Source organism: Elephantulus edwardii, unplaced genomic scaffold, assembly GCF_000299155.1.
Source record: "Elephantulus edwardii isolate Elephantulus edwardi_28Jun2011 unplaced genomic scaffold, EleEdw1.0 scaffold00023, whole genome shotgun sequence".
Classification (NCBI taxonomy): domain Eukaryota; kingdom Metazoa; phylum Chordata; class Mammalia; order Macroscelidea; family Macroscelididae; genus Elephantulus; species Elephantulus edwardii.
The window spans coordinates 22196005-22209502 of NW_006399773.1; the positions used below are offsets into that span (position 1 = coordinate 22196005).

The 13498-nt window shown below is 35.2% G+C and overlaps 1 protein-coding gene across 1 annotated transcript in view; it reads left to right on the forward strand.

Moving 5' to 3' along the window:
* DIAPH3 (diaphanous-related formin 3) overlaps positions 1–13498 on the forward strand; it is a 740013-nt gene that overhangs the window by 441999 nt on the left and 284516 nt on the right. The window contains exon 22 of the mRNA XM_006882733.1: positions 8097–8221. Within this exon, the coding sequence (XP_006882795.1) occupies positions 8097–8221 (125 nt within the window). The remainder of the gene's footprint in view (positions 1–8096; positions 8222–13498) is intronic.

Genomic DNA, 13498 nt, shown 5'->3' on the forward strand with positions numbered 1-13498 from the left:
TTGTACTATTAGTATTACAAACTTATTTTTTTAGGAGCCTGTTATAGTTCTTAATTTCTCTCCACAAAACAAGTGTTTCTATTAGCATAAGAAGATTAGCTTTGAATGCTTAAATTGTTCAGTGCAACTGAATTGCTATATAAGTATTAGTTTTTTAAAAAAATTAATGTCTCCACATTGTAACATGAAACTTAAGAATATACGTGGCATTTCTTAGTGAGATTGTTATGAAGAAATGACAGTAACTCTAGTAAATATTCACAGAGGATTTTTTTTAATTACAAAGATTACCTAAATATATGTTGTTTCAACCCTGTTATTTGAAATTTTAATAAAGTAAATCATAGAGGCCATGGTGTTGCAGGAAGCCTATATTCATCATTGCTTTTAAGTTAAATATTTATAGTTGAGACTTCTGCTTTTATGTCAGGCTTCTTTCAATATATCTGTTGTATAATTATCTTAATGACAAGACACTTGAAGAAAGCCTGTTTCTTAGACTTCTTAGACTTCAAGGTTCTACAGATTTAATCAATCCATTTTATTTTCTTATTGTATTTTCAATGCTTTTATCTCAAGAGAGGTTGAAGTTAAACCCAAAATCTCTTCCTTCAGCAAACATTGTAGTACTTGCTTTATGTTATTTAATTGAAGATAAAAAATGATTAAAATGTGGTTTCTTCTCTCAAGAAATTCCCAGATGATTGGGAGAGAGAAATATAATGATTAAATGTCACCAAGTAGAGTAAACGTTGAAATTGTTAGGTTCGATGAGAAGACAAGGTGGCGGGAGAGCCTCACCTGGGAGCTTGCTCAGTGTCTTAACTCTAGCTACAAAGGATGAGTAGGACTGACCCAGACAAGGAACAGACAACGATGATGATTATCATTGTTCTGTTCTGTTGAGTTGGAATCATTTCACAGCTGACGCTTTACTAGGTTTTCAGAGGCAATAAATTGAACAGGAGATAGCTCATCTTTCTCCTTCAGACCAGCTAGTACATTTGAATTGTGTGCCTCTAGGTTGAGTGTACAATTCTTTACCACTAAGTCATCAGTTAATGATGGATGAAGCATGTTGTATCTGACTGAGGAACACAGCGTAGCAGAATATGAAGTAGATAGACTTGACACAAATAGATTTGGTATTGTTTAAAAAGTTGAATGTCATCTTTTATAATGTTTATTAGCATTTTAGGGAAGGGACATCTTTAACTCAGTTTTTATCTGAAAATGTCTATGTGTAGCATAGAGAAGACACTAGGAAAAAAGTGTGGAAGACCAGAAATCAGAGAAGAGATAGTGGCTTCTGATGACTTGAATAGTGTTCAGAACAAGCAGGAATTGGGTAATGCTTGTCAAGTAAAATAAATGGAGTGTCATAATCTGAGGGCTTTAGAGAGAAAAGGGTCATAGCTAGCAGATTGCCAGCACAGGAAACAGAATTGATTGTTCTGCTGCCCACTGGCTTATGGAGATTACTGATGGGAAGCTGCCTTGGGTACAAGACACATGACATCTTCAGTGACTGAAATATTTTTTATGTGATTGAATACCGTTGTTAAGTACCATTGAGTCAATTTTGACTCTGAGTAACCCAGCATGGCATAGGAAAATTTCCCCATAGAGTTTTCTAGATTCTGATCTTTATAGGAGGAGATTGCCAGATCTTTGTCCCATGAAGTCTCTAGATGGGATCAAACCATCAACCTTTCATTTAATAGCCAAATACATAACCATTGTACCACCAAAGTTCCTCTGATTGAATATTAACTGAATCAAATATCAAAGTCAAATTGTCTTAAAATAATTATTCCACACAAATTAGAGCTATATTTGCTTTTAAATAATGAAAAAGAAATATGTCAATATTTTTATCGTAGGAGTATGCATTGAGGGTTGCAGAGTGGATTATATTTGGGGGTAGGGGGTGGGGTTTGGGGAGGTGCTGGGGGGGATTGTGTACCAATGAGGGAGTTTTTATTTTGCTTTTCAAGGAGAGGAGCAAAAGAGGGGAGGAGGGAGGGGTTTGTGCGGGGAGAAGGGTGCAACAATGAATGAATGGAATTCCAAAATCTCTGTAGATGTTCATTGAAATGAAAAAGAAACAACCTAAATTTAAAAAAAAAAAAGATATGTGACAAAATTGAAAGATAAAATTCGCTTTATAGTGCACGTGGAGATACAGTAGTAAATTAACGCATCTTTGAGGATATATGATTTAAAACTCTCTGCTAGGATTTAGTTGGGATTTGTGGTAGTAAAATATATTGTCTGACCTCAAAGAACTGTGACGTGAAAATTGAATGAAATTATAAGTATTTGACGATACGGAAAGAAAGCATCTATGGAAATAATTACTGTAAAAATGCAAACAAAACGAAACACTTGACACAGTTTCCTTTGTCTCATAGATGGCTCTGGACAGGAGAGTCTATTTTATTAAAACTAATTGTTGTTATTATGTGCTGTCAAGTCGCCTTTGACTCATAGCAACCCTATGTATAGCCCTAAATTCTGCCAATCTCGCTGTCTCTGAAACACCTACCCTCATTATCCCTGCCACTGAATCAATCCATCTCATTAAGGGTCTTCCTCTCCTGTGCTATCCCTCTACCCTTCCAAGCATGACATCCCTCTCCAGGGACTAGGCCCTCCTTGCAACATGTCCAAAGGAGGTCAGAGAAATCCTTGTCTCTGTGGAGCAGCCTGGTTTAACCCTCTCTAGGGTGAACCTCTTCTTTCTCTTAGCTATCCATGGTATATTCAATACTCTTCCCCAACACCACAGCTCTAAAGGCATCAATTCTTCTTCTATCATCCCTTATAAATACTTACAGAAATAATTTGGTTGGATTTTTATTTGTGAAATAGCCACAGGATCCATTTCACAATACAACTTCCATACTCCTTACGATGTAGGCCTTAAGTGCTTGGATATCCCTTCAACATTACTACTGTTTTACTCTTGAAATTAGTAAATCATTTAGATTGACTTCAGATTGTTTTTGTTCTTGATTGCCTTTGAATCAAGCACGACTCATAGCAACCCTATGAACAAAAGGCCTAAGGCCCCTCTACAACTGTCGACATTTATCAAAGTTCATATCAGGATGCATGTTGTTTAGGAAGTGGATGCCAAGATTACTTTGGAAATACTCCACTTTGGTACAATTTCACACTACTGCAGTTACAACCAGATGACGATGATCATGGTGATTTTCTTGTTCTTTATTTTATTTTCTTTAGTTTTTATGAGTGTTTTTTAGTTTTATGAGTGTTCTTTAGTTTTTATGAGTGTTACACATCTAAGTGTAAGAATAACATAGAACACCATACTGTACATTCTAGCTCTAAAAAATTTGTTAACCACGCACTAAATCTTACATCAAATATTTGTGAGGTAATTGGTCCTTGTTCTGTTTCTTCAATTTGGAACTAATTGTAACTGATCCTCCAGTGGGTTTTCAGAAGCACTAAATCACACAGAAGAAGATTGTCCAACTTTCTCCTGTGGAGCAGTTGGTGAAAGCTTTTGGATTGGCATCACAACGCCTTACCACTACATCACCAAAGCTTCCTTAAAGGAAATTGTTGTGTACTGTCAAGTCAGAATCAACTCATAAATTTTCAGAGGCAGTAAATCAAACAGGAAAATATTCTCTTCCTTCTCCCTCTAAGCATCTGGTGGATTCACACTGCATGCCTTTGGGATTGCAGCTCAGATTCTTACCTTTGAGTTGCCAGTACTCGCTAATTATGAGGTGGAATTCTGCCCATTTCACTGAGGTGGAAGTCAAGTAAATGAAAAACTGCTTCAGATCTCACCGATGGCAAGGGATTCCTGATTGGCTGGGCCACCGTAGAGTTCAGAAGGGCTCATCATGTGGAGTAAGTCCCTCCATCTATACCATATGTGGTTCCAGTCTTCTCTCTCTAAAGGTGATCTGGGCTTTAAAACAACTCTGAGACTGAGGATGACAATACTTAAGAGAAAAGTGTCCTTCTCTTCTGCTTCCCCATGGGGTTGGAATCTGCTCTCTTACTTCTGACATGCACTTCTTTATCCATATTCCTTTTCAGCATTTGCATTGTACTTATTTTCACATGGGTATCCCTCAGAATTCTTCCTTTATATGCTCATTTGCCAAATTTGATGTACATAATGCAATTGTATTAATAGATGGGCAGGTTTTTAAGTATATAGTTTTGTTCAGTAGTAGAATGCTACTTTATAAGATAATTTAAATGACAATAATCTGGAACAAGGAGTGCATTGCAGGGAGGTTTGGGGAAGGGAGAGAGAGAAAGAAAATGTGCAACAATGGGGAGAAATTAAAACATTTTCAGTGTTTTAAAGAATCTTAAAAAGATAATGGAAATAACAAAAAAAAGATAATTTTAAAAATATATTTTTAATAGATGCCTTTCTAAGTATCTGTTAATCCATTTAGAATGCTCATCTGTATGGTGGCTTAGAGGTAAGAAATAGAGCTGCCAACCCAAAGGCACACAGTTCCTCTCCACTAGCTGCTTCACAGGGTTCCAACAGGCAACCTTCTCCCTTGTGATTCATTGCCACTGAGTTAGTTTCATCTCGATGTTCCTTAACAAACACTTGTCATATGTCGATTATTTGCAATTGCATTGGCCAAGAATGTATAGGAAACCAATACTTATGTGACAATCATATCTGTTAGTTTAACTGATGTCACTGACATGTCCATGGTTCAAATTAATTACTCAACCTGAAATTACAGTATGTGAATTTACATTGTGGCTTCACTACTTACTCATTGTTTATTGTATTCCACTTTCCTCATCTAAAAAAATAGGTATTTTTGTTTTGTTTTGCTTTGTTTTTAAATGAGAATTCTTTCATATACCCATAATACCTACTCTGAAAATTCTCTTGTGATAATTAAATAAGTTCATTCATAATGGACATTTAGCATTTTATTTGACAGACATACCATTCTTTCCCCTCACCTGAAAAGATGAAAGAGAGAAAACCGGTTTGTGATGAAAATGATTTTTGTCCTACATCTTGCAGAATAGAGCTGTTTTTCCCCCTATAGAATTTCCAGTAACTATCACCTCTCGAAAATACATGGCCAAACCGTTCTTCCAAGATTCTTCTGATTGATTTAAAACTCTCAACCTTTTGTTTTGCAGCAATTGGTATAGCTTTTTGCTATGGAATGATTCCCTGACATAGTAACTACTCAGTACATTTTAACTGATAATACTAATTATATTTGTGTACCATCAAGTTGGAACCTGGCTGCTTTTCAGAGGTACAAGGGAGGAGATATCCCACCGTTCTTCCTTGGAGCAGGTGATGGGGTCCAACTGCATGCCCTTTGGATTGCAGTGCAACTTCTTACTACTAGGCCACAAGGGCTCGTGATATTACTAGCAGTCCATAGTAAATTACTCTGGTAACTGAAAGGCTGAGTGGCTCTGGTGTCTGGAATCCACCAGCATCTCGGAGGCAGAACCACTGGAGGCCACTGTGAATTAGAACTGACTCTGCAACCGTGAATTGAGTGAAGTTGTTGTGTACTGTCAGGGTGGAAACATCCTGTAATTGATCCTGCAGCAGGTTTTCAGAGGCAGTTAGTCACATGGGAGGGAATTACCCATCCACCGGTGGAGCAACTGGTGGGTTGGAACTACATCCCTTTGAAGTTGCACCCCATTCACACTTAAGTTGAATTATGGGTTAGGAATTTTTCAGAGCATGTATTTACCTAAGGAAAGAATTTTACATTTTTGAAACTTGGTCGGACTAGGATGTATAAAACTGGTCAAACAACCTGTAGCAATGAGAAATAGAAAACGTAAATATTCCTGAGAGATAAAAGCATGTTCATGTCCACGTATCTGCATTGCGAGTGCTGGCAAGCTGCACCTCAGATTTCCAAGCAATCATATGGTGGTGGTGAGATTCTCCTGAACTTCTGGGCGATTGACCCTTATAAGCAAACTCCTTGTCAGTTTCAAGATGTGACCTTCCTACTAGGACCACAAACTGGTCAATCCTTTCAGTGAACTGCAAATAACGTAATTTGCATCCAGTCCTCCCAGTGAATATTAACTCACACAATTTGCATAATAAGTTAACCAGTCCATACAAAAGAGTGACTTGGCCAATCATTTTCGTTTAATTAGAAGACCCTGGCTAAAAACCTTACAGTACTGCTCTAGACAATTTTAAAAATGACAAAAAAAATCTTTTCACTTGAAGATCAAAAATTTTATAATAAGAAGGGGGGCATTTAAATGAGTAAGAAAGACCTAGAAAAGAGATGTAGGATTTTTAATGAATAATTAATCACCATAAAAAAAAAAGTAACGCAGCCTAGTAGTAAGAAAGTGCACTGCAATCCCGAAGGCACGTGGTATGAATCCACTCCTTTCTCCATGGGACAAAACAATGGGCAATCTCCTTTCATGCAATTAACTGCCTCTGAAAACCTGCCTGAGAGTCAGCCATAGGTCAGTTCTGCCTGAATGATACACGACATCATAGCAATTATTTGTTACTACATTGAACATTTTGCTGTTAAATAGTGGGGCATGAGTTAAGTAGACTGAATTGATAGACTAAATTACTATCATGAAAGAGACATTTTATGTACTTATTTTCTCCGTTACTTCCTCAGTTTTAAGAGTGAAAGAGAAAGAAGTTAAAGGGGGGAGGGAACCACTCAAAAAAATGTATCTGGGTATCATTTCAGAGTGCCCAGCACTCGGAGCCAAAGTCTAACTTACCACTGCTCTTTAAAATCAACAACTACAGTTCAGTGAGTGGAATTATTTAAACATGTTGTCTAAGAATAATAAGCTTGTTAATTTTCTATACAAGTATTAATATTTTTTCAATAGCTATTAATATTGGTTAAATGAAAAAAGTGTTTTTTATATACAGCTAAAAATAAAAACCATTAATACTGTGTCTCTTTACATAATTTTTCATGCCTGCCTACTCTTGCCCTCTATTGAATTAGGGTTACAAACTATACACACACACACATACACACACACACTCACACATATATAGTATATAGTAAGGGTTTTTTGTGTTTTAAAACTCAGTTGTTTTAAAAAATAAACAGCTATTTTTTTGAATTATTGTTGGGTTTTGGGGTCTTTTTGTAAACATAATCCCATTTTCTGGGGCAGTTTGGATGCTTCCAAGGATGTCTCCAACCTTTTCAATCTGTAGTTAATTAGTTCCAGACTATGAAATATAAGTATGACATTTTACTACTTTATTATTTTTTGTATTATTATATATTACATGTATTATATATTGCAATTTTTAGAAATATTAATTCTAATTAACTATTCTTGTACTTGCAGGTTTGTGGTTGGTCTGGTTTTTTTTGGTATTTTTTAAAGCATCATTTTGTATAAGTCACATTGGCTGGAAAGAAGTAAATGTACTTTTAATCAAATTCATCTGAACTTAAAGCAAATCTTCAAACACTTGTTTTTTTACCTCAACATACATGCTACTTCAAATATCTTCAGATGCCTTTCATTCCTGTTGTAGATTTACTTGGACACTACTGAGCATTTCCATTCATTTCACCATATCTGTATCCTCACTGCTCCCACTCAAAAAATTCCATTCTTATTTTAAATGGTGATAAATTTATGGTTAAGTATATTTACTTGTAAAAGCAATCTTTCTTTACTTCTGTATCTGAATACACTGGTAATACTGTGTGTGTTGTTTTCATGGAGTTTAATTTTGAATAATATATATTTCTTAAATGTAGTTTATGTCACATATCTTCTAAATTTCTTCTTACATTATAATATTTTTCTTTTTAAATTTTTATTGAAAGTTGATAGAGATTGGTTTTCATTCTTCTTACATTTTGAAGACTCTTACTAATTTTCCTTGATTACCTAGGTTTTAAATGTAAAAGTTTTTTTTAAAAAAAAATCTTACAACAATTTGTCTTTTTTAAAAAAAATAAAGTATTTGTGAAGATTTTTATCAGTGTTTTTTTCCCAAGGTGTTTTACCTTTTATATATTTTAATTTTGTCCTTTTAAGGCATTTATTATGCTCTCTTTTAGTCCCTGTAGAAATGCTGGAAAAGAATATGAAGCAGATGGGAAGGCAGCTTAAACAGCTTGAGAAAGATTTGGAAACCTTTCCCCTTCCTGAGGACTCGCATGACAAGTTTGTGACAAAGATGTCCATATCCTTTTGCTTTCTAAATAACTTGCATCATCGGTCATCCAGGAGTACAACTTATTTAACATTTTGGATGTATTTGCATAATTTGGGATGATTCTAAATACCAAATCACGAGTTCTTAACTTTGACTTGATTGCAGGGCAGTTTATCAAAGAATTTATCTATAAAGAATAATACATAAACAAATGCTTTTTCTAATAATTCTTATTTTTTACTTCTTATCAATGGAAAGAATATTTTCTCAAATATTTTTCCTTTAATGTACATTATTTCCTCCTGATATTATTGACAAATTGAAAAATATCAAAACTGAATTTTAGGAAGTCTAAATCTGAAGTCCTGGTGTGATTTATTGTTGTTGTTAGATGACATCTAAGGACTGAGCCTCATAGCGACCTTATGAACAATTGATCTGCACCCTACCGTATGCTCAAGGACATTATTACAAACACTGTGCACTGGGAAAGTCTGCTGTCAGGGACCTCTCCAGAGTGCTGAGAACCAGTGATGTCAGTCTAGAGACTAAGGTGCACCTCTTCCAGGCCATAGTCTTCGCAGTTATTTGCTATGTATCAGAGAGCTGGACAATGACTAAGGAGAACAGAAGTATTGATGTCTTTGAGTTGTGGTGCTGAAGAAGAGTATTGAACATACCATGGACCACTAAGAAGACAAATGGGTCTGTCTTCAAGAAGGTGAAATAAAGCTTGTCTTTGGTGGCTAGGATTTTGAAGCTCAGTCTCACATATTTTGGGCACATAGCTACAAGTGATCGATCGGTCCTTGGAGAAGGACATCTTGCTCAGAAGGATGGAGGAACAACCAAGGAGAGGACCCCAGACAGGAGGGACTGATACAGTAACTGGGACAATGGAGGTATGTTTGTCAGAGGCAGAGAGACTGACTGGCTCAGGACAGAGCAGGCATCAGAGCTGTTGTATACAGGGTCGCTATGAGTCACAGTCGACTTGATGGCACATAACAACATATTGGTCTATCTTGTTGAAGGTGTTCCTCTCTATAAGACCCTCCACCTTTTCTAGCATGATTTCCTAGCCTGAGATTCTCCACCATTCCTAGTGCGATGTCTTTTCCCAAGAATTGGGTGTGATTTAGATAAAGATGTTTTTAAAGTACGTAAAGGCTTTAAGTTGGTGTAACATTTGGTGTAACTAATCAACCTAATTTGAGGATTGATTTATATTCTTAATTAACTCATGTTTTAGAAACTGTACTATTTCCTCTATAAATTCTATCTACATAATGAATTGATGTTAATTATAGAACAGAGTTCAGGTCTTTTGTTCATAGGGTCGCTATCGTCATTTCCGACCTGATGACACTTAACCACTGCCAAATGAGACTAGTGTTATATTTTGCAGAAACTTTCTTCTCCTTTATACATCACTCTTTGCCAATTTGTTAGCTGAGATAATCTGGGTTTGCTATGATGTTGAACCTTGTGCCGTTGGGGTGTGAAATGCCATAATGGTTCCCCAATATGCACAGTATTTGGTCAAGCTTTCAGTTATAAAACAGGTTTGGAAGCAGGAGTGACATCCAATTTCTAACCCACATGCCTATGGAAACTATGAACTTGGAGAAAGGCCGATAGTTATAGAAAGATATTAGGACTTTTGTTCATGGAGTCGCTATTATGCGTCGTGCTCAACTCTACAGCAATCAACAACAACAACAATAATTCCTTTAGAATTACTACATAGTTCCTAAATAACAGTTGAGTTTGTCAACATCCCTATGTGTAGATATCCTCTAAACTAAAAATAAAACACCCATACACACATTTTATAATATTTATTATTGTCATGTGGTTATATCCTTCTGTTTAAGGCTTTATTCTTATTAAATTATCTTTGTTATCAACAAATTGGTAGCTTAATCTCTAATGAGTAACAGAACTAATAAACTTTATTATCTAAAACAAATTTTGAATATCATTGTTAACCATTCTTAGAAATTAGAGATTGTTATCTTTTGTGTTGTAATAACATGTTACTCACTTAGGGTAGGGCTAGGTTCAGATCTGTTGTTCCTAGGATTGTAGTCAACTTGATGACACTTAATAGCAACAAAAACAACAATGAACTATTAAAATCCTAGATTACCTTCTGAATTTTATATGAAAGGATAACCCATTTCTAAAATGAACTTTCATAATGGACACTGCTAATATTTTATTTTAAACTGATGTCCTTGAAATAAAGTGGTTCCTTAGAGATTGGGTGAATCAGTATTATTCCTTTGCTTATTAACATAAATTTTATCGTATGTACTTTCATTTTCATTGCAAATTAGTTAAATTTCAGCTTCTTCATTGTGCTTTTTTGGAAATATCATAAAAATCCATTCCAACAACAATCAATTCAGAGAAATGTGATTGTTTCTAGTATCTTTCCAACCCATTTTGTTTCCTCTCTTATTAGGCAGCGTGCTGTTATACAGTTTTAAACATGTTGGGGGTGTTGTTTGGTTTGTGTTTGTTTGTTTTTTTTCTTAAAAAAAATCCCAACAAAAAACTGCCATTGATGTCTACATTTAGCCATCAGAAATACTTCTTGCATTACTCTCTCAATTATAAAATTGTGCTTTTAAAAGAAATCTGTTCTTGTAGAGGTTTATCAATTTCATCATTCATAGTTTTTCTTTTAGATTTTATCATCTTAAAATATTCCTATGTGAAGGCTTATTACTCTAATCATTAAGCAGTGTTTGCTGAAGTCCAGGTTATTGATCCCTATAGGTGAAAAACCTTTTAGGAAGGGTTTTACTATCGCTTCTCGGCCTTTTGGCTAAGATCAAGTGTAGGAAGGGTTTTACTTGCAAATAGCACTAGCGATCCACGGTGAGGACCCTAATTATGAAGCTCTGGATTCTGGATCACTTACTTTAAGCTAAAATCTTAAGCCACAAGTAAAGTTAGAATCCCCCTCAGCAGACAATCTCAGAACCTTTTCATACTTGTATTCATATGACACAAGAAACTGAGTGATGTCGGCTTCTTGAAGGTACGCAGCTCATAAAAAGCAACCAGCAGGAAATCAGAAACAGGAAGGATGATGCTTTGCTGGAAACAATTTTTCATTCTGAGTACAATTATACTCCATGGACAAGAAAGCTACTACATCCTGTCGCTAAATATCACAAACTAGAAGCCTCTAATGAACTGATTAGCATTCATGTATCTCTTGGAAGTCAGATATATGAACAGTTGGTGCACTTTGCTATTGACAAAGCTTATAATCATAAATATTCTGTGCCGAGATTAGATTGCATTCGTTTGCTTTTCATCTTAGCTAGACGTACTAGTTTCGGAGTAATTAAATTCATTCATTGCAGAGCTTTGTTTACTTTGATTAGGACTGACAACAAGTCAGATTTTGAATATTAAATGCATTTATACAGATCTTATTAAAATGGCAAATTATTATCTTCCCAGATCTTAGTGAGTGGAAAAATTTGGAAATGAAAATGTACAATGAATAAAAATGTCTTTAAAATTTTTACTATTGACTCTCAAACTTAGTTTATGTCTTAAGTTTAATTGCTTGTTAGATGGAGCACATATTAAATATTTGGTTCATCGACCAATCCTGAAAGAATAAGTACATTTCAATTGTAAAGGAGGCAGATTTATAATTTCATTTGTAGTTTAAACAATGATGATTTAGTGAACAATTAACCACTCTGTTAATTGAATTGTTTATGAATTAGACTTGATATAGTAGTGTTATAATAACACTCAATTATAGTGCATTATATTTTTCTATTTCCACAGTACAGAGTCTTTCATGAATATACACTTTATAATCTCTCATTAATATACCTCTTATAGTAAAAAATATGACATTAGTGTACATTTTAAAAGGTATCATAATTATTTTACATCTATCGTGTGACATTTTAGTTGTAATTATGTGAATTTCCATTTGTTACCTATTTCAAATAGAATGTAATACTTTCCCTATAAATATATTTTTGAAAAGTGTATAACACAGATTTGAGGCAATGAGCATGTATACTTTTTCTTTCAATGTGGCTTTCTTAGCCATCGTTTGATTTTATCATCTAACTGGGCAGAACAAATAGGTCATGTGAGCCTATCCACAACGGGATTGACTATCAACCAGTCCACGAGAAGATTGCCATTAAATTGAGCAACCTGGCAGCAGAAGGAGAGGCCTCCCCACTCCCAGTAGGGAAAACTCAGTACTACAAAGAGAGCAGCCACAGCCAAACTAGAGACCTGACATGAGATGGTACCTTGGGACTGCTACACCATTGGAACCGCAGCTAAGAGCCTTACCCCAAATTTGTTGTAAAACATGGGTGAGGGGCCATAATTTGTGTGACTGAGTACTTCATAACAGTAGATAAGACTTCAGGAGGGGAGCCAATATTCACAAGACTGAGAACTTTGAAACACTAAAACTGTAGTGTCTGAAAGCACATTTTCTAAACTGTCTTGACTATATTCAACTACTAATCTAGATTATAACCTTTTGCCTCCCCCAATATATATGTCTGGGAGAAGGTTCAGTTAGAGAACTATTTGAAGGCAAGAATGGTAAAACTTCTCACATTCTTTGGGCATGTTTCTAGGAGGGTCTGATCCTTGGGAAGATACATTATGCTTGGAGAGGTGGAGTGTCTGTAAAAGTGAGGAAGACCCTCAAAGAGATAAATTGACATCGTGAATGCAGCAATGGGCTCAAGTATGTCAGAGATGATGAGGATGCCTCAATATAGGACAGAATTCATTTCTATTGTTTGTAGGGTCTCTGTGAGTTGTACTGAAATTGATGGTACATAAGAATCATAACATCTATTCTTACAGGTAAGAAAATTGGGAAAATGCTAGGAATTATGTCATACATTGCCTGTTCTTTTCTGACAATGTTGAGGGATTTTCTTATTTTAAGCAAGTTAATGAATAGATTCTAGAATTTCAGAACTATGCTCTTGAAATTTTTTTTGCATAAACATTTACCTTTTTCTCTTTTTCCTCCCCAGCACTTTTAAGTATCTTAGAAAATTTTATTACGCATACATTTACACATTTTTAATTTGTCACAACTTATATGACAGTTTACTTGGCTTTTTTCTGTGGAATAGCGTTAAATTTCTTCATCCGAAGTGTGTTTTCTTCTCAAGCTTTTCAAAGGAGGAGGAACAGTTGTAAGCAGACCCTAGTGATTGGTACATGTAATGTGAGAGCCATGAATGAAGGAAAATTAGAAATTGTTAAGAAAGAAATGGA